This window comes from Tupaia chinensis, unplaced genomic scaffold (genome assembly GCF_000334495.1).
Source record: "Tupaia chinensis unplaced genomic scaffold, TupChi_1.0 Scaffold000541_1, whole genome shotgun sequence".
Classification (NCBI taxonomy): Eukaryota; Metazoa; Chordata; class Mammalia; order Scandentia; family Tupaiidae; genus Tupaia; species Tupaia belangeri.
The window spans coordinates 527,872-548,097 of NW_006160054.1; the positions used below are offsets into that span (position 1 = coordinate 527,872).

Below are 20,226 nucleotides of genomic sequence, written 5' to 3' on the forward strand. Positions count from 1 at the left end.
CTATGAGGCCAGCGATTAAGGACAAGCTCCTAGACCAACTCTGAGTATAATCAGGAACATCTGTGGTCCGTGCGGGTAGTTTAATGGGAGAGGCGGTTTAGGTAGTCCTGCTTTTGTTTGGTGATGACTCTATTAAAATGAAATTACTTTATTAAAATCTCCTGTATCCTTCCTTAGTGTGTTTGTTTGAGATTTGGTAAATTTTGCTTGAGGTTTTCTCTCAGCTAAGAAAGCTCATGACAATACCTTTTTGAAAAACGATTCCTTTTATCTTTTTTTTTGGAGAGATTTTCACTGTAGGGCGCGTGTGCTCGCCAGACAGACAGAGAGAGACATAGAGACAGAAAGCGAGAAATCACCCCCCAGGGGGGATGGTCACGCCGCAATCCCTTCTCCTCCATTCTCCTCTCGGGATCTTGGGCATGCACACACACGCGCCCGGCGTGAGTTTTAAGCCACCGGGTCCGGGACACGAACTGCAGTCGACTACGTGGGAGTCCAGGGACATAGCCATTACGCTAACTGCTGGTTCCCTCCTTTTATCTTTATACATTCTTAAAAAAGCATTATGTATTTAATTCCATTTGTTATTATTAAACAAGTCAAATGTGGAAACAAATACAAGAAGACATTGTCCAAAATCTGGACAATGAGAGACAGAGAGAAAGAGAGAAAGGGAAAGGGAGAAAGCAAGCCACCAGGTCTGGGACTTGAACTGCAGTTGGCCATGTAGGAATCCAGCGCCTTTAACCACCACACCGTCTGCCAGGCCCTCTTTATACTTTTTAATGATTAAAATAAAATAAAAAAAAAATTAGTTGCTTTTAAGTTTTTTTAGTTTTCAATGTATTGACATTTATTTTGCATGTGTTTTCTTTTTATTAGAATTTTTCTTGAAGATTTTGATTCATCCCTTTATTTTCAACCTGTTGCACATTTTGATTTATGTACATTTCTTATAAAAATCACCAAACTGGATTTATAAAGAATTAAAAAACATTTTTTTTGGAGAGGTTTTTGCTATAGGGCAAAAACGTGCGCTCGCCAGACAGACAGAGAGAGACAGAGAGACAGAAAGCGAGAAATCACCCCCCAGAGGGGATGGCCACGCTGCAATCCCTTCTCCTCCATTCTCCTCTCTTCCTGCCTTACCTCTAGTAGCCTCCTGTCTAGGAGACTAGTTCACGGATAACTGACGAGCACATCATTTTCTCTTTCGCCTTTTTTAAGAAAAAATATTTATTTACTTCATTCCATTTGCTATTATTATTTCTAATTTGACCAGAGAGAAACAGAGAGAAAGGGAAAGCAAGAAAGCAAGCCACCAGGTCCAGGACTAGAACTGTGGTCAGTCATGTGGGAATCCAGCGCACTCAACCACCACACCACCTGCTGACCCCTCTTTCACTTCTGTCTCTCTTGACCACGGTGTAGAAGAGGTCTCTACAAAAATACTTCATTCCTCTCTCACTCACCTATGTCTAATCTAATCAGGGGTTGTTGTTCTAAAACTGGGACAGTCCACCAAAATCTAAAGAAAAATATGCCTCTGAGCATCTTCTGTGTTTCTCTTAGACGTTTTACAATATTTGAAAGATAAGATTATTCTTCGGTCTGTAGTTGTGACAATTTCTTTGTTTAAGTCGAGACAGTATAGTATTCTCCATACCTCTCCCCACCCCTGTATATTTTTGAAATCTTCAAGGTTTGGGAGTTGCTTAAAAAATTAAAATGAAACCTTCCTTCCCCTACTGATGTTTAAGAATATTAATGAATCCCATGGATGATTCTGTTGGCACTTTTATTAAAATTTAATGATCTTTTTTTTTTTAAGAATTATTTAACTTTATTTATTTTATATTTTAATTTTATTTTATTTATCCATTCATTTATTTTAATTTGATCAGACACACACACACACACACACACACACACACACACACACACAGAGGAAAGTGAAAAAGCAAGCCACCAGGTCCAGGACTTGAACCATGGTCAGCCATGTGGGAGTGTCCAGCACCCCAACCACCATGCCACCTGCTGGTCCCCAAAACTGAATGATCTTTATTTATTAGATTTTTTTAGTCATTTATTTAAGAAATAATCAGAGACATAATATATTGCATAGTCAAGTTTCCAGCTGTGATTTTGTTTGAAGTTTTCTTTACAAAGGTTTTTAGATTTCTCACATAGCTTTAATGTCCCTAGCCTGTAATATTTTTAATTTCTATCAAAATTGACCTTTTGAGTAAGTTTTTTTTTGGATTCCATTTACATGTACTCAGCATTCTTATTGATTTTTCATGTGTGTGTGTTGTGTATGTGACTTTAAATTTCATCCTGATTTTTGTGAAAACTTTTAAAATAGTATTTGGCAGTTTTTAATGGAATTTCAAATTGCATAAAATGAAAGTTTTTCTAAGAAGAGTTTTCTGATGGTTAAAAAATGTTTTGCAGACTTTTTAGTTATCAGCATGGTATGAAGAAAAGCTAAGGATTAAAAAACGTTTTAGAATTTCTATCTTTTAAAAATAAAAAAAATACAAATATATAATGCTCCCTGGGGTCTTCTCTGTGAAAAAGTAATTCATAGGAACATACAATACTAGAGCAAGAACAGATGCCCTCTGCCCATCCCAGACCTCGCTTCCAATCACGAAGACTAAGTTTCTCACCGTATACAGATAAGGAATCCGAGAAACAGAATCAAGTTACTTTGAAATCACTCAGCTCACTTATGGCATATCCAGGATGAGAATCTGTGTTTTTAACTTGGTTTCTGTGTCCACCCCTCTTACCAGGAGACACATATATAAATGTATTGGCTGACAACATAAAATGCAGTAAGTTACAAAAATAAGACATTTCTCATGCAAAAAAAGTAATGCCTATTTCTGAATAGTTTAGCAGGATGAAATGAAACACATACTCAAAAAAAAAAAAAAAAAAGACATGAAAATGAGTCTCGTGAACAAGAAGATGGGATGGTTAACAATGTCTGTTTTCTCCCTTTCCTACATGTTGGCATTTTAGTCTATGCTGGATTTTGAAAATGTACATCATGACTTAGGAATCTAGGAATCTTTTGGTGTGTAGATCTTGGAAGAACAGAGATTTTAAAACATGGCAAAGTAAACCGCCAATGTAGGTCTACTTACAATTTCATTAAATATTGCATTTGAGTGAAATAAGTAATAAAAGAATCTATGAAATCTAATCTTCATTTGACTCTTGCATACATTTAACATTTAATTTAAATGACACCTATAATTGAGGAATTCACTCTAATCAAAAATAAGGACTGACTGGTGAAGTGAAAAGCACTGTAGAGGGGCCAGCAGGTGGCACAGTGGTTGAGATGCTGGACTTCCACATGGCCAAGCGCGGTTTGAGTTCCAGATCAAGCAGCTTGAGAATGACACAGGGTCCGTGTGAGTGCATGCCCAAAATCCTAGGAGGAGAATGGGGAGTGACTGCAGGTGCCCATCCCCCATGAGAGGGTGATTTCTCATTTTTCCTCTTACTGTTTTTCTCCAACCAGCTCCATGAGCCCTATGGCAAAAACCTAAAAAAACCCAGTAACTTCTAATTTCTACATGTTCTCTGGAGGATTCCTTCTAAGAATTGGGATTTATCTTTTTTAACCTTTTATCCTTTTAAATCTTTTCTTATGTATTTACTTGCTTTCATATGTACCTACAGAAAACACATACTTTAGATGACTATAATTTTCTTTAAATAAGTATGACCTATTGTTCTTTAACTATATGTTTAGTTATTTATATATCAATACACACATATATATCTTATTTCTTTTGACTCCAGCATATATCATAGAATGGGTATGCCAGTTTATTTACTTATCTCCCTACTATGAGCATTTGGGCAGTTTCTTTTCTTTGCTTTCTTTCTTTTTTATTCTCTTACTACAAACAGCACTGTGGAGAACATCCTTAAATTTCTTTTCTTGTGGTTGATTCATTTTTTTAAAAACGGCTTCGTTGAGGTATAATTTGCATGCCATAAAATGCCTGTGTTTGGTGTGTAGTTCAATGATTTTTAGTAAATTGTAGGGTTGTGCAGCCATTGCCACAACCCAGTTTAGAACATTTCCAGTTCCCGAAGGGGTCCCTTGTGTGCCTGGGTAGCCACCCTCTAAGTTTGATGCTGAGCACCAGGAAATCACTAATAGATTCATCTAGTCTTATTTTTATGCTGGATTTTTTATTTTCAAAAGTTAAGAAATTGGGACCAGTAGTTAGCGTAATGGCTATGTCACTGGACTCCCATGTAGTTAACTGCGGTTCTAGTCCTGGACCGGGTGGCTTAAACTCAGGCTGGGCGTGTGTGCATGCGTGCCCAGGATCCCGAGAGGAGAATGGAGGAGAAGGGGTTGTGGCGTGGCCATCCTCTCTGGGGGATGATTTCTCGCTTTCTATCTCTTGGTCTCTCTCTGTCTTTCTGGTGAGCGCACGTGCCCAATAAGAAAAAAAAAAACTCTCAAAAAAAATTAAGAAATTATCAGTAATCTTCAGATAGCTCCAAAAATACCCACATTTTTCTAGGCCTTAGAGATTAGGAAGAAGGGATCAGGTTATTAAGTAAGTGAGGGGAAGTCACCTATTCTCAAGGAGGAGAAAGGCTATGTCAAGTCCAATACATTTGGAAAGAAACGCTGAGGTGACTGTGGTCATCATGACCAGCTTCCATGACCTGAGACTGGTGTGCATTATGAAACTGTAGCGCTATATCCTCCCCTTACAAATGAATTAACTGAAGTCCAAATGTATTGTAAAAATGTGACTGGAGTCATAGAGACAACCAGCCTATAACAGGGATCTGAAAATTATTTACCTTTTTAATTTTTTAATTAATGAATTAATATTTAAGTTTTTGCCAGAGCCCTTGTGCTTGCTAGAGAGAGAGAGAGAGAGAGAGAGAGAGAGAGAGAGAGAAATACACTCCCCCAAGGGGGAATGCCATGCCCAACCCTTTCTCTTCCATCTTCCTTTCAGGATTTTGGGCACACACGCACACACATCCAGCATGATTTTCAAGTCACCAGGTTGGGAATTCGAACCACAGTTGGCCACATGAGAATTCAGTGCCTTAACCACTACGTCACCTGCTGGGCCCTTATTTTATTTTTGGATGACAGAGAACGTGTGTACACGTGAGAGAGAGGGCTCCTTGACAGGGTCTTATCATATTGTGATCCCGTTTCCCCAGTCCTCCAGCTCCTCAGGTTCTTGGGTACCTGCACGTGCGTCTGGCTTGCTTTTAGGCTGACCTGGAGATCCAAACCTGTGAGTGGCCAAATAGCTTCCAGCACTCCAGTGCAGTACCTCCAGGTGGCCATGTAACATGCATGGAATGATACAAAAATGAGGCCATTGCCTAATACGTTCGACTTGCTACACGAATTTTTTTTTATAATTCTGAATTTAGTGTTTACGATAGACAGGATGCAGGATTATGACACACAATAGGGCCTATTTTCTTGGGCAGGCATGACTACCACTGCATTATGCACACCCATGACACTGGCAGGGGCCCTGGGTGGAAGAAAGGTAGCTATGGCACACCCTCCGCAGCTAGAGACGGCTCGCTGGCAGTTTAGACCATGTGGGGAGAGTGTCATAAACGTGACTTCGAGTAGGGACATATTTAAAGCAGACATCATCCTTCAGAGCTTACCTACACAGCCCTCTCCATCAGGCCTTCGGGCCATTCCCGGAGGACAGATGCACATGAAGGTGCCGATCAGATTCTTACACATCATGCCTCTCGATTCACAGTCGTGCAGTCCTTCAGCACATTCATCCAGATCTATAACATATTTTTCATAGGAACAAAAGACCAAAATAGAAAATTCTCCAACGCAGGCTAGTTTAGTACTTGTAAGTCACATTTTTGGTGTCTCAGAGAAAGGAAGAGCCCAGGCTTTTTTAACTGTTGGCTCTATTCCAGGCATATCAGAGTTTCAGCACTGGTCCTAATAGTAAGAGGTTCAGGGAAGGACATTGTTTGCTTTAAGAAGGGTCTAAAAGTGTGACCACAGTGGGCTCCTGACCCATTTTATCTTTGACTTGATTATACAAACCATCAGGTATCTTGTTTATCTAGGTATGGAAATCTACCAGTAAAATGCTGTCATATGTATTTCCGTATACTTCTCTTTCACCAGAAGAAGTTAGTTGAGAGAGAACTATAAACTCAGTGAGGTAGGTATCTACTATATGGCCAAAAACGTTCTTATTCCCTTGTCTATGGTTGTTTTTTGGATTACTTTTTATATTACATTTAATCACATTGATCTTCATAGTGTACTACGTTTCTTTTTCCAGCACAATTACCATGCCTATCAGTCAAGACAAAGACATTACTATCCATATCATCATCAACAAATAGCTTTTTATTTCTTTCCAGATTCTTTTTTTAAATTTTATTTTTATAATTCTTATTATCTTTCCCTTGTCTATGATCTTACCTTTGCACATCTTCTGGTCTTCCCTGAGTGCATAGCCAACAGGGCATGTACATTCATAGGACCCAAAGGTGTTCATGCAGCGGAAAGCACACAGCAGTGGGTTCTGGGCACATTCATTGATATCTGACCAAAGAAATGGACAGGCAAGTGTTCAGCCTATAGTTCTAATTATCAGTTTCAATCAACATTGATGTATTGACTTCATGGTAATATGGAGCACAATAAGATAACAGAACTTCCAGTGCTGGTATGTTGAATTTGGTAGCTGGTAAACTCATCCTCCAACAAATAAAAACTATAAATTCTGGAGAAAATACAAAAACGAACTGAAGTTTTAATGGTGAGATGAAACTCAGAGCAAACAACCAGTAAGGCATAATTCCCATACTGTTTCTTTCTTTTCTGAAATTACTCCGTAGCTAACCACTGTCCTAGTCATGGCATATCTGGTAGCTAAGTCTTGACTAGAAACTTCCTGAGAGTCTACCCAGAGGAGCTGGGGAAGAGCCTTGAGGCAATCCTGGTTGCTGAAGAGTAAGGGGAGCCATAGGAAGGAAGGACCAGGAAAGTAGAAACACTATTGTTCTTTCAGCTACTCAGCCCACCCAGCTGACTGTGTATGTGCACCTGGGGCAAAAAAAGGAAGTCAGCCACTAAGGCTGAAGACTTAGAGTGTAATTTGAGCCATTATCCTCCGGACAGTCTGCTCCAGTCTCTGCCCAAGTTAACTATCTGCTAAGACAAAAGCATCGACATTCTTCAGAGAAATATAATTTATGTGAGAACATACCATTCATAACATCCAGGGTATATATCTGAAATTAACCAGTATACTGAATAGCTGGGAAAATGTGGTCCAATTTCAGGGGAAAAGACAACTAACAGATGCTAATTTGAGATGACCCAGGTGTTGGAACTGTCAGACGGGCCTTTAGAGTAGCTATTATAACTGTGCTCACTGAGGTAATGGAAAATACATTTGATGAATAAAATCATTTATTGATTATCAGAAAAATATAAATTAGCACAGATGTTAAGAAACACACACACATATATAATGCTTAAGATAAGGATCACTTACCTTCACAATTCATCATGGGCCCTGGCTCAAAGCCTTCATTGCAATTGCATTCAAAACTCCCAATAACATTGGTGCATGTACCATTTCCACATGGATTGCCAATTGAACACTCATCAGTATCTGAAAAAGAAGAGTGAGGGGACCAGCAGTTAGAGTAATGGCTATGTCGCTGGACTCCCATGTAGATGACTGCGGTTTGAGTCCCAGACCCTGTGGCTTAAACTCATGCCGGGAGCGTGTGCATGTGTGCCCAAGATCCCAAGAGGAGAATGGAGGAGAAGGGATTGCAGTGTGGCCATTCCCCCTGGGAGTGATTTCTCGCTTTCTGTCTCTCTGTCTCTCTCTGTCTGTCTGGTGAGCGCACGCGCCCTATAGCAAAAACCTCTCAAAAAAAAAAAAAAAGAAAAAAAAAGAAGAGTGAGGGGACCAGCAGTTAGAGTAATGGCTATGTCGCTGGACTCCCATGTAGATGACTGCGGTTTGAGTCCCAGACCCTGTGGCTTAAACTCATGCCGGGAGCGTGTGCATGTGTGCCCAAGATCCCAAGAGGAGAATGGAGGAGAAGGGATTGCAGTGTGGCCATTCCCCCTGGGAGTGATTTCTCGCTTTCTGTCTCTCTGTCTCTCTCTGTCTGTCTGGTGAGCGCACGCGCCCTATAGCAAAAACCTCTCAAAAAAAAAAAAAAAGAAAAAAAAAGAAGAGTGAGGATGTGCCACAAATATTGGAGATGCTTTAGTTTACTAGAAACAGTCCTAAGAATACCTGCACTGGCCCTTCCACATTTCCACGATCTGAGAAGGGCCCACATGAACCTGAACCCACCGGGCCGTGGCTGGCTTGATCTTCATGCAGGGCAGAGGATGCTGAAGGATCAGAACACAATGTCCTGACCCACAGAGTGCAATGCCTTCCTAATGATCACAAATCCAGAAGAGAGATGTGGTCCTCTGCACCAAGATTAGGTGTGGAAAGTCAGAAAGCAAAATGGATCTCTCCCAATTAGAGGTTTTAGCAACTGTGAGTTTCTAGACACATTAGAGTTTGAATATTTGGTTGACAGCCTAGGTTGGGCAGCTCTCCCCATCTTCACATAAACCAGAGTCGACTGGATAAGGCAAGATAAATGAAGAAGAGCTGTTACCAGCTACCCATTCTGGCTTGGTAAATCCTACCACCCAAGGAACACGGGAGAACCTTTGATGAATCAGAAATAAAACAGAATTTTAAAATTGTGTAATGTGAGGACCAGCAGGTGGCATGGTGATTAAGGTGCTCACTCCCTCATGGCCGACCATGGTTCAAGTCCCAGACTGGGTGGCTTGAAAACCACACCAGGCATGTGTGTATGCATTCCTAAAATCCTGAAAGGAGAATGGAAGAGAAGGGATTGTGGTGTGGCCATGCCCTTAGATGTGTACGAGGGTGATTTCTCACTTTCCCTCTCTCTGTCTCTCTCTGGTGAGTACACACACCCTATGGCAAAAACCTAATAAACAAATAAACAAACAAACAAAACCATATAATATGGAGCCAGCACTCACCCACACAGCGTACTCCAGTGTAATCAAGGTTGTAGCCCATTGGACATTCACAGCGAAAGGACCCATCGGTATTGATACACTGACCATTTGAACAAATGCCTGGGCTCTCAAGACACTCGTTAACATCTAAAATACAGAACTGTCCATGAACTTCCTCATACAGACAGGTGTGCCAACACTGCACATATCTATTTCACACAGGCTTAGAACTAGTAAGACACATCAATATTTCTTTTGTCAGAGAAACATATAACATACATCATATGTCATGACATAGTCATAAATAATGCATCATACATAGTAAATATTATACATGTACATGAAACACAGTGTACTGTATCTTATCTAATAAAATTAGCATAATTTACCAAATAAACATATAACATATTTGTATAAAATGAGAACATAAGAATAAAACATAGCTAAGCATACCTTCACGTGTATCATGAAGACTCGGAACAGTTCCGTGGCCATATGGACACAAATCCTGGAAAGCTACTACAGAGGAAAACAGAAATTTCCTGTTACTGAAGACTCTCAACTACCAGAAATCTTAAGACTCAACATGAAATTTACTTAATAACTGTTCTCTACAAAGTTGTATTTAATGAGAGTCTCTCATTTTTATGATTTATTTCAAAAGCAATCCTGAACTTGTTCACAGAAAGCCACCGGAGCTCGCTCACTCTTTCTTTGTTTCTTTGTTTCTTTGTTTCTTTGTTTCTTTGTTTCTTTGTTTCTTTCTTTCTTTCTTTCTTTCTTTCTTTCTTTCTTTCTTTCTTTCTTTCTTTCTTTCTTTCTTTCTTTCATTGGAAAGGTTTTTGCGACAGGACACATGCGCTCACCAGAAAGACAGAGACAGAGAGACAAAAAGCAAGAAAACACCCCCCAGGGGGGATGGCCATGCTGCAATTCCTTCTCCTCCATTCTCCTCTTGGGATGTTGGGCACACATGCACACGTGCCCGGTGTGAGTTTAAGCCACCGGGTCCAGGACTCGAACCGCAGTCCACCACATGGGAGTCCAGTGGCGTAACCATTATGCCATCCACTGGTTCCATGAGCTCATTCTTTGAGGTTCTACCTCCTGAGGGCTCCTGGTTCTCTTTCTCTTAGCCAGAGAAACCCCGCCATTACCCACAGAAGCCACCCAAATCTACAGACCAAGCCAGGTAGAGCCTCTTGGGAAAACCCTATTATTTGCTGGTGTTACCAGGCCTGTGAGGAGGTGGTCTCTTCCTGAAATGACCCACTGTGCTGACTGAGCTTCTCAGAACTTTATGTAATATTCTAAGAGTGGCAGTCTGGGATGTAATACCCATGTGGGACTCTGGCAGTAATTTGGAATATAACTTCCATTCCCTTCTTGTATCTCCTGTCCTGAACCTCTCACATTCATTCTTGTGAGAGCAAGTCAAACTATCATTGGGAGAAAGTTTCTTTTTTAACAAGGTAACTCTACCGGAGCTTCCACATGTATCCAGAAGTTGAAAGAAGACTCTCAGACTATAGGTTCTCACTGAACCATCAAAACTTATACATGAGGGGATAATTTCACCCTCAAAGTATTCATAAATTACACGGTCAAGTCGGCTCGGGCAAGCATCCAAAAAGTGGTGCAGAGCGGTGTTTTGTGTCGTTCCTCTTACCTTCGTCATCTTTGGGGCACAGCTCACAGGGGTCCCCCCAGCCCTCTCCAGGCATCTTACTGCAGCAGCATTTGGCTTTTGTGGTGTTGAAAGCTTTGGGGACGGAACACTTCCCATTTTCAAAGTTGGTGAAGCAGAAGCTCTGGCGAGTATCTGACCAAGAAAGCAAATGTGACAGAACTCCTTAGTGCTCATCCGAAAGGTGGGGTAACTCGTATATAACTGTTTCTGACAGAGCATTTCTCACGGGCAGAGCATATGGTGCGGATTAGATTAGCAGTTAAAACGCAGGTCTGGAAATCCTCAATGGCTGATTTCATCTGCCAATTTAAATTGACCTGTGTATCAAATCCTTCGGTTATTTAAAATGTTTAAAATAACTTCATAATATGCTTAGGAAATTTAAGAATGCAGGCTGAATATAAAAATTATTTCCGCACACATAAAATCTTTCATTTTTTCAGTGTTATATTATAGACTCACAAAAACTACCTGGTAACTTTCAGTAAATGAAATGACATCAAAAGCAATCACTCACCATTATACGAAAAACTATGCCAACAACAAAATAAAATAAATCAGATAGTAATATCTTTTACTATCTTTAATAATGTAGAAAGAGCACCAATGATTCAAAGTACCTTAAAAAATTGTCCATTGCCAAATACTGGGTCATTGAAAAGGCCATAAAGTATTTTTCTGTTGTTGTATGCAGTAATGTGTCATGACTTTTCCAACGACCCATATTTTTTAGTGAACAGATGGTATGTTTACCTCACGCATGCCTACTTTGTTATGAAAACACTAGCATTATGGTTTACCATCGGGTGTGGAAATTTCTAGAGGCAAATTATGACAGCGAAGTCGCTCCACAGCTTACCAAAGCATCTCCGTCCGTTATCAGACAGCACAAAGCCAGGAGGGCAGATGCACTGGAAGCCTCCTGGAGTGTTGGTGCAGGAACCAAAAAGACAAATGTTGGGATCTTCATCACATTCGTTTATATCTGCGGAGCAGTGGGAGAATTTAATTTAACCAAATCAATGCACTGTTCAATAGCTGAAAATAAGTGTCCATACCACAATACTTCACTAGCCAATGGGTACTGAATACGAAACAAGAGGTTCTATGCTGTATATATTGAGTTTATTCCTTACAAATGAACGATTATTGCTTCGAATGTTAGAGATTATATCTCGTTTCAACCAACGTGTGCTGTAGAGTTCCCAGTCCATTTCCGGCCCTTGGGCTTAATCCTGAGGGCTGTCTACCAGCCTTCCTCCTAGGACCAGCTCAATGTGTCACCTGTATTACAGACTCAAGGTGCCAAATCAGCTCTACTGACTGGTCCTGCTCCTTGTAGTCCCTATCGGTAACCCAAATTGGGATCCTGGAGTCGCTTTTATTTTTCACTCTGACCTTTTAATCTCCCAGTGCAGCAGCATGTGGCCTGCGACGCTACCTCCTCAGTACTTCCAAACCCATCATAATTTTCCACCTGGATCACTCTAAGTCTCTTCACAGACCTGCACCTCCCCTTTCCTTTCCCTGTTGCCGCTGGGGGTGCCGTTCTAAAATACACATCTGATTATAATTGAAAATCTGTGCTGAGGGACCTCGGAGGGCTCAGACATACTTTGAGAATGTTATCATTCCCCCCAACCCTAGAATGGCCCATTAAAATAAACACCAGTGATTTTTGGCCATTTTTCATGGGAAGTGCTTACTGAATGGGTTATTCTATCCGAATGAATGAATACGAGACACTTTGAGACACATTAGAATGAATGCTCCAGGGCATGTGCTGTGTCCATCTAACTCCCACAGAACCCTCAGCTGCCCCTGTGGTGTCTGGACATACCGAGTTCTCAACTTCCATTTGCAGAATTGTAATGAATGAATCATATCACATTCCTCGTAGAGAACTAAAAACCCTCAAATGGCTCCACCCTGCCTGTAGGAATAAGTGCAATCTTCAATGTCGCTTACCCCACTCATGTTTCTTCTGTGTTAAGATAGCTTCTTCTGTTCTCTTCTTGGATTGGAAAATTGCTACCCAACATTGAAGCGTGAACTATGTTGCTGATTCTTTGTGATGGGCTTCCCTGACATGCCACTCTCACACACAGTTATTCACGACTTCCCGCTGTGCTCTTATACCCTGACCACACCTCTAGGAGGGTGTTCATCACGTTGTGTGAGAAGGATGTTTTTATGAAACAGAGTTGCTTACAAAGCATGTCTCTTCCATGAGTTAGTAAGTTAGTCAAAGGCAAAGACTACTTTTGTACTTCCAGCACCCACTAAGTGTTCACTAAAAAATGCTCACTGAAAGTAGAAATAGATTTGTGTGTGTGTGTGTGTGTGTGTGTGTGTGTATGCATCTGTGTGTGTATATGCACATGTGCAAATGATATGAAGAACTGTACCTGAGAAAAACTGGTAGAAGAAAACCTAGTTGGAAGGAAACATTCTTAGAGTGAAGTAAGTTAATTAAAAGCCAATTTTTATTTTTATTTATTTATTTTTTTGAGAGGTTTTTGCTACAGGGCGCGTGCACTCGCCAGACAGACAGAAAGAGACAGAGAGATAGAAAGCAAGAAATCACCCCCCAGGGGGGATGGCCACGCTGCAATCCCTTCTCCTCCGCTCTCCTCTCAGGATCTTGGGCACGCATGCACACGCGCCCGGCGTGAGTTTTAAGCCACCAGGTCCGGGACGTGAACCGCGGTCAACTACATGGGAGTCCAGCGACATAGCCATTACACTAACTGCTGGTCCCATTAAAAGCCAATTTTTCAGAGGTGAAAAATAGCAGCATTGCCAACAGCGAATAAAGAAAATATTTCCAAAATTTAATAAAATGTAACTAAATCATAGATATAGGTCCTTTCTCTAGGATAAAAGGTGGCCAGATTATCTGACACAGGAAGTACGTGTAATTCCACTTTCCTCCTAGTGGCTAACACATGGCTACTGTCATTGCTCCATAAACAGCTGGATCATGGAGACAATGAAGAATCAATATTAAATATGAAAGAATAAAATGGGAGATCTTAAACTTTACAACGAACTGCTTTCTAAGATAATTCTAGCGTTATTATTTACTGTTTAAAAATATGAACACACTAAGACAATCTTAGTAAGTCAAGTATACGAATCAGACAGAAAATCAGAATGACCAGGTGTACCCGTAATATCTAATTATATGATCTAAAAATAATTAAATTCCATGAAGTAAACTGCTTCCTTCAGCTCTAGGTAACCCCCTTGAATGTTAACAGCAGAGTTACATATCTTAGATGGAATCTTGCCTAGGGCAATAGATTTTTCATTTTTTAAATCATGGCTAACTCAAAGGCAAAAAAAAAAAAAAAGTATCCTTAATCCTTTCACGCTAAGAAAACCACACTAAGATGCTGGTGCTTCTGAATTTCAACAAGGCTGTAAAAAATAATTTATATAAAAGTGAAATAAAGTGAATTGTAAAAAGGTTGGCCTTCATCATGTCTACCAGGCAATGCTGGGACCCACTTTTGATGTGGTTGCAGTGTTCTCGTGTGCTGGAAGTGTTTCAACAGAAAAACATCTGTTACGACAAATGGATTAATATTTTCTATTTTGACATAAGGCCTTCCCAAGGGGAAAAAAAATGCCTCAACAGCATTGTCAAGGTTTTCTGCCTCACATTTCTAGGACCCTAGACACCTTTAATGGCTGTTTTAAAGCTGAGCGCCAACGATTACAGTTTTTGTAGACACTCTTTAAATTCAGTAGAAAGTCTCCACTGACATTTGGAAAAAAGATTAGAGTGCACTGAAAATTTCCTGAGTAGCCTAAGATTTCTGTTAATGAAAAATCCCACATCCCTAAGATTTTATTCCCACTACCCCATCATCAAATCATTTCTGATGATTCAATAAAACAGATGGACGCAGGTCCATGTTTAATTCCTCAGGTTAGCAAGCTTGCAGTGTTTGGGGCTTGGTGTTATTTCTAGAGCTGGTACCAAGCCTTATTATACTGACCAGCCTGTGGACTTCGGGTTTGAAGTCCACATTCAGAGATGATGGTCTTACCAATGCAGTTCTCGCTTTTCACTTCATACCCTGGGGGACAGATGCACCTGAACGATCCCTCCAAATTCTGACAAGTACCAGGAGAACAAGAGCCAGGAAGGGCAACACACTCATTAGTATCTGTAGAAGAAAAGAAGAGGAAAAAATAATTTAAACACGAGATCATTTTTGCACAGATTTGTCTGCCTGCCAAATGCTATTAACAGGAGTTTGGCTCAGGGCCTCTGATCTGCTAGGTTACCATGGACATCCTCTGAAATCTTCTTTGATACAATACTGGGTATTTCTCATTTGGCACGTGGCTAATTTTCTTGGTTTGTTTTCTTTGCCTATTTTTATTGAGACATGGATAATCTCAATCTTCGTTCCTAATAAAAACATTGTTTATGTGACGTGGTCATCCCCCCACGGGGGGATGATTTCTCACTTTCTGTCTGTCTGTCTCTGTCTTCTCAGTGAGCAAATGTGCCCTATAGCCAAAATCTCTCTAAAAACAAAACAAAACAACCAAAACATTGCTTATGAGACTTTTTTTTTTTCCTTTTTTTTAACCACAGGGCATATATGTTCGCTGGATAGAGGCAGAGAGACACAGAGAGAGGGGAAGTGAGAAATCATCCCCCAGGGGCCTGGCTACACCACAATCCTTTCTCCTCCATTCTCCTCTCAGGATCTGGGGCACACACAAACACATGCCTGGTGTGTTTTACAGATCACTGGATCCAGGACACAAAATGGGGAGTCTGCCATATGGGATCCAGTGCCCTAACCACTACGCCACCTGCTGGTCTGAGAAATTCGTACTTGGCTTATACCTCATACCAATGCTTCCCCACCATAGCTTGTGTCGGTCATGGATCTGATGGACACATGAAATGTGAATCAGATCCTCAGTGTGCCTGTGCGTGTGCGTGTGCATATGGGTTCGCATCAATATTTTACAAAACAAAATAGCATAAAGACTATTCGTTGTTTATTATATTACCTATGCAGTTTTTGCCATCCGGAGTAAGTTCATAACCTTCGTTACATAAACACTTGAAGGAGCCAATTTCATTAAAGCACCGTCCATTTCTGCACACCTGACCGAAAAAGGAGCTGCACTCATCTATGTCTGGAAGCAAACAGAGGTTATGGCTGTAGAGAGCGCTCGCGCATACGCAGGAGTTCACGAGTTGCGACTGCAAGGCCTAGCCATTGGCACACATTCAGAAAAATCCTGCATCGTCATCGCTCATCAACACAGAGAACAATGGCGCACATTGCCATGACGAGGGTCACACGACTGAGAAGGCCACATAGGTTCCCATTGCAGTTCAACCACAAGGGGCCATTTTCAATAATAAGATAACTTGCGAATTATAACTGATAAAACTTGAAGGTTTAAGGAGAAGCTTTCCATTCTTCCTAATTTGAATGACCCCCCCTACCTCCAAGGCAAGGGTTATATATGGAATTTAACTTGATTTCCTAATTTGCAGATACTTCACCTGGAGGTAAACGGACCCTATCCCTAGGATAAATAAATGAGCATCTTAAATACAGAACAATAGATTATAGTAAAAATACTCTAGAATTACAGACATAAGACAGAATTTGGGGGCAGGAGAAGGACATTATGAGTAGGGTTTTCAGTCAGGCTCAGGGTTGATTACATTCGAGTCATTTCCTGGGTTGTCTGAAGACTGTTCTTTGATCAGGGCCGTGTCTGTACTATTTAGTTCTCCCTGACTGTTCAAAGGAACTACAGTCAAGAAGGTGGTAGCTGGATAACGTGTTTCGTTAGCTCTAAAATTTCTTTACAATGGTGGATATAAGAGAGAGAAAGAGGAACACATGGTGGGTTAAATTAGGAGGTGAGGTTAAGCTGCGATGGTCCTATCAGGGTAGAGGACCCACGTTACTTTTAGTACCAGCACCTGAATTAGACCACGCTATGCTGGAAAGCGCAAAGTAAAGAAGGAATAAATGCTGGTGTTACTCTCATCACCTCTTCCACCCACTACAGAAGCCCACTCGCCATCACTTCCCATTTCATATTCACTTCTGTTAGTGTGGGTCAAACGTGAAAAGCCTGTATTATGCCTAGGAGAGGTAATCCCTCTGAGGGCCGATCTGGTAATACAGTCACCATGTGCTATTTATATGGGGGGAAGGAATCTTGGCTTCCAAAGCTGATGGAAAAATGAAGTATCAAGACCCAACACGTTTCTAAGTAGGCGGCTACTGGTATTTGAGTGCAAATCAAGAATAGGTTTATATGAAATATTCGTAATGACGTGGAAACGACAAAGGGCTGACTTTAATCTCACTTAGGAGTAAGAAGTCCCCAAACCATAAGTCAGTCCCAATATATTTCCTATCATCTGAATGGCCCCCTTTTTCCTGGATTGATTTCTTGATCGACCAAAGTGCTCAAACTAACACGTCGTCTTCTGATTTCGTTAGGTGAACACTGTGGTTTCCGTTCATTAGAAACCCATCGGTCATAGAGCCCTGCATATCTTCTGTGGAATTTTAATACCAGAAGTAATGTTTTGGTTCTTTGGCTTTATGTCAATATGTTGTGTGGAAATGAAACAGAAGCAATAAAGGACCGACTACAGTACTTACCCAAGCAGTCATTATTATGAGTGAGTTCAAACCCCGGGTAGCAGAGGCAGTTATAGGATCCAACAGTGTTCTTGCAAGTTCCATTTCCACACGGATGCCGCTCACACTCGTCAACGTCTACAAAGAAACATTGACTCAAAGGAATTCCGCTTTTCACTAGGAAACGAAAGGCTATGAATTGCTTACATTTTTTTTTTTTAAACTACTGATGACTTCGATAGTCCTCCTTCAGTACTGGGAACCCATACTTATTTGTGAAAATAGGAGTCTGAGGCAGAAAATATCAAACACGTTAAGAAAAAAGTACAAACATACAATGCTCAGCGAGCCTAAGCGAGCATCCCCTTAGAAGAGATGGTCCGATGGGTACATTTGTTTATCAATTTTAGTCAACTAATCTTTTGAAAGTCTAAAACATTTTTTTCTATTAAGCATCATAAGCACTTGTCCAGAAACTTACATACTTTGTTCAAGAAAACACTCAATTTTAAAAAGGAATGGAATCCAAATTGAAGCCATATTAGTAACTTTCTACGAAACTGAATCAAGAAAATCTTAAGAAAGGTCATCCATCATATGAAAGAGAGGACTCCCTAGACTGAATTCCAAGCTATTGAAACTCTACCATGCAAACAAACAAAAGGGGCGAACTGGGAAGGGGGCTTAGGGAAACTCTGTTTGAGGGAGTCTTACTAAATGAATAGTTTGACTTTTATCATGGAAGAACAGCTAGGAGTGAGGACTAAGGTTCTCCAAATGAATTTGTGAATCACACATCTTACAGGTTTTCTTGGCGAATCATCATACTCTCCTCCCAGAGAGTACAGAAAGGAGAAGTGTGTATAAGCAAGTATTCTCAGAAAGCTTATGCCAACAGGACTAGTCCGTGCCTTCCTCGGTGCAAGCGTCAACTAGAGAATTTTTCATCATCAGAGAAGTCTACAGGTGGAACTCTTCCGAGGCAGTGGATGCGAGGTGTTCTCCAGGTGTTTCTTGTTGCACAGACAAGCCATACAGAAACTCCAGGCCTGAATTCTGTCCTTAACACTCACACAGGTAGTACCTTGGATACCAAAAGGATAGATGCACAGCCCTAGCTTTTTCTACAGTGCCAACAGGCTAATTATAAATAGCCAAGTTTTCAATTCGATTTTCCTCTTTCAAGTGCAAAACAGAGACAGAGAAGGTTTCGTTGAGGCCGAGCCAATGGCTGACGTCAGATTTAGGGAGTATCCTCAGTCCCGGCCTCAAGGCATCCAGCCCATCTGTCTTTGAAAACTTATTAATCATCACTCAACACGTACTTACAGAGCACGATTATCACTTAACTAACCATTAAATTAGCTACTGGGAATTTTTAAAAAAGAATCTGGCTGTATTAGCGTCTAAAATTATTTTTCAGAGATAAAACATAGATGATAAATCCCATGCATTCACTGATTTGAATAGAAAGTGTGTGTGTCTAAATATATTCATTTTAATACTGTCATTCTTACTACTCTCTTGCATTCCAAAATACTTCCTTGAGTGGGAACATGCAGGGGTAAGTAGAAGCTGTCCATTGGTCAGTCTCATATCACTCTGAGTGTCCCACAGAGCAGTTCAAGAAATGTGAATGTCTCCTAGGGAGAGGGCTGAGAACCACTGAACTGAAGAATATATTGTGGCATGTCCCCACTTGCAAATTTGAGATCAAAGAAAATAAACTTGACATTGATGGTTATACATGGTCAACTTTCTGCAAGAGTCTTTCTGAGAAACATGATTATTATTCCCAGCACGTGATGGACCGCCTGCTATTCTGGACTGATAGCCCCACTTCCCTCCTGGGCACCAAACGTCCTCCTTACCCATGCACATGGTCTGGTCCTGAGATGCCTTAAAGCCATTGTGGCAGATGCACTGGTAACTTCCTTGCAAGTCAACACACAGGCCATGACTACAGACATTAGGAATTTCTAAACATTCATTGCGATCTAAAACAACAACAAAAATAAAACACATGTTGTCCATGTCTGATTTTGATTAAGATTCCTTCATTTTTCACAGATGCATTTCTCTAACCTGCTATTAATTATTACAGACAGGCTGAAAATCAACCATAACAACAGCTGAAGTAAAAATAAGCAAGACTTTAAAGTATCCAAGTCTCATTTTTAATCATGCATTTTTTAAATATTGATTGGTATGTCAAGGATACTGTTTAATTTAGGCCCAATCCAAAGGAAACCCATTGAAGAGACCTCTTTACAAAATAATCTAAAAAATATGGTGAAATAGTATAGTTTCACTATAAGTGAATAGATGGAGTTAGAAAAATCTCAAAAGAAAGTTTCTTTCTTTTTTTTTTTTTTTTTTTCTGAGAGGTTTTTATTGTAAGGCACACATGCTCACCAGAGGGACAGAGACAGAGACAGAAGCTAGAAATCTTTCTCTAGAGGGGTGGTCACACCACAATCTCTCCTCCTCTAGTCTCTTCTTGGGATTTTGGGCATTCATGCACACACGCCTGGTGTGAGTTTCAAGCCGCTGGGTCCAGGACTCGAACCGCAATCAACTACATGGGAGTCCAGCCATGTAACCATTACGTTATCTGTTGGTTCCAATACATTTTGATAGAAACGCATGGACACCTTTTTAGTATAGAAAATCCAAAGAATCTTACACTCAGTGCCAAATAAGGAGCCCGCCCCTTTCTTACCTACACAGGCCCCATTGGGCGAAAGCTTGAAGCCCGCAGCGCACTCACAGCGGTAACTGCCCGGACTGTTGAT

At 40.7% G+C, this 20,226-nt stretch overlaps 1 protein-coding gene across 1 annotated transcript in view; it reads right to left on the reverse strand.

Annotated features, from left to right (window-relative positions):
• The window catches only part of FBN2 (fibrillin 2), a 279,939-nt gene that overhangs the window by 26,823 nt on the left and 232,890 nt on the right, over positions 1 to 20,226 (reverse strand). The window contains 12 exon segments of the mRNA XM_027775292.1: positions 5,698 to 5,829; positions 6,491 to 6,613; positions 7,572 to 7,691; positions 9,113 to 9,238; positions 9,545 to 9,610; positions 10,761 to 10,913; positions 11,641 to 11,766; positions 14,840 to 14,959; positions 15,825 to 15,953; positions 17,453 to 17,569; positions 19,303 to 19,428; positions 20,154 to 20,226. The exon segment at positions 20,154 to 20,226 is cut by the window's right edge and continues 9 nt beyond it. Of these exon segments, the coding sequence (XP_027631093.1) occupies positions 5,698 to 5,829; positions 6,491 to 6,613; positions 7,572 to 7,691; positions 9,113 to 9,238; positions 9,545 to 9,610; positions 10,761 to 10,913; positions 11,641 to 11,766; positions 14,840 to 14,959; positions 15,825 to 15,953; positions 17,453 to 17,569; positions 19,303 to 19,428; positions 20,154 to 20,226 (1,411 nt within the window).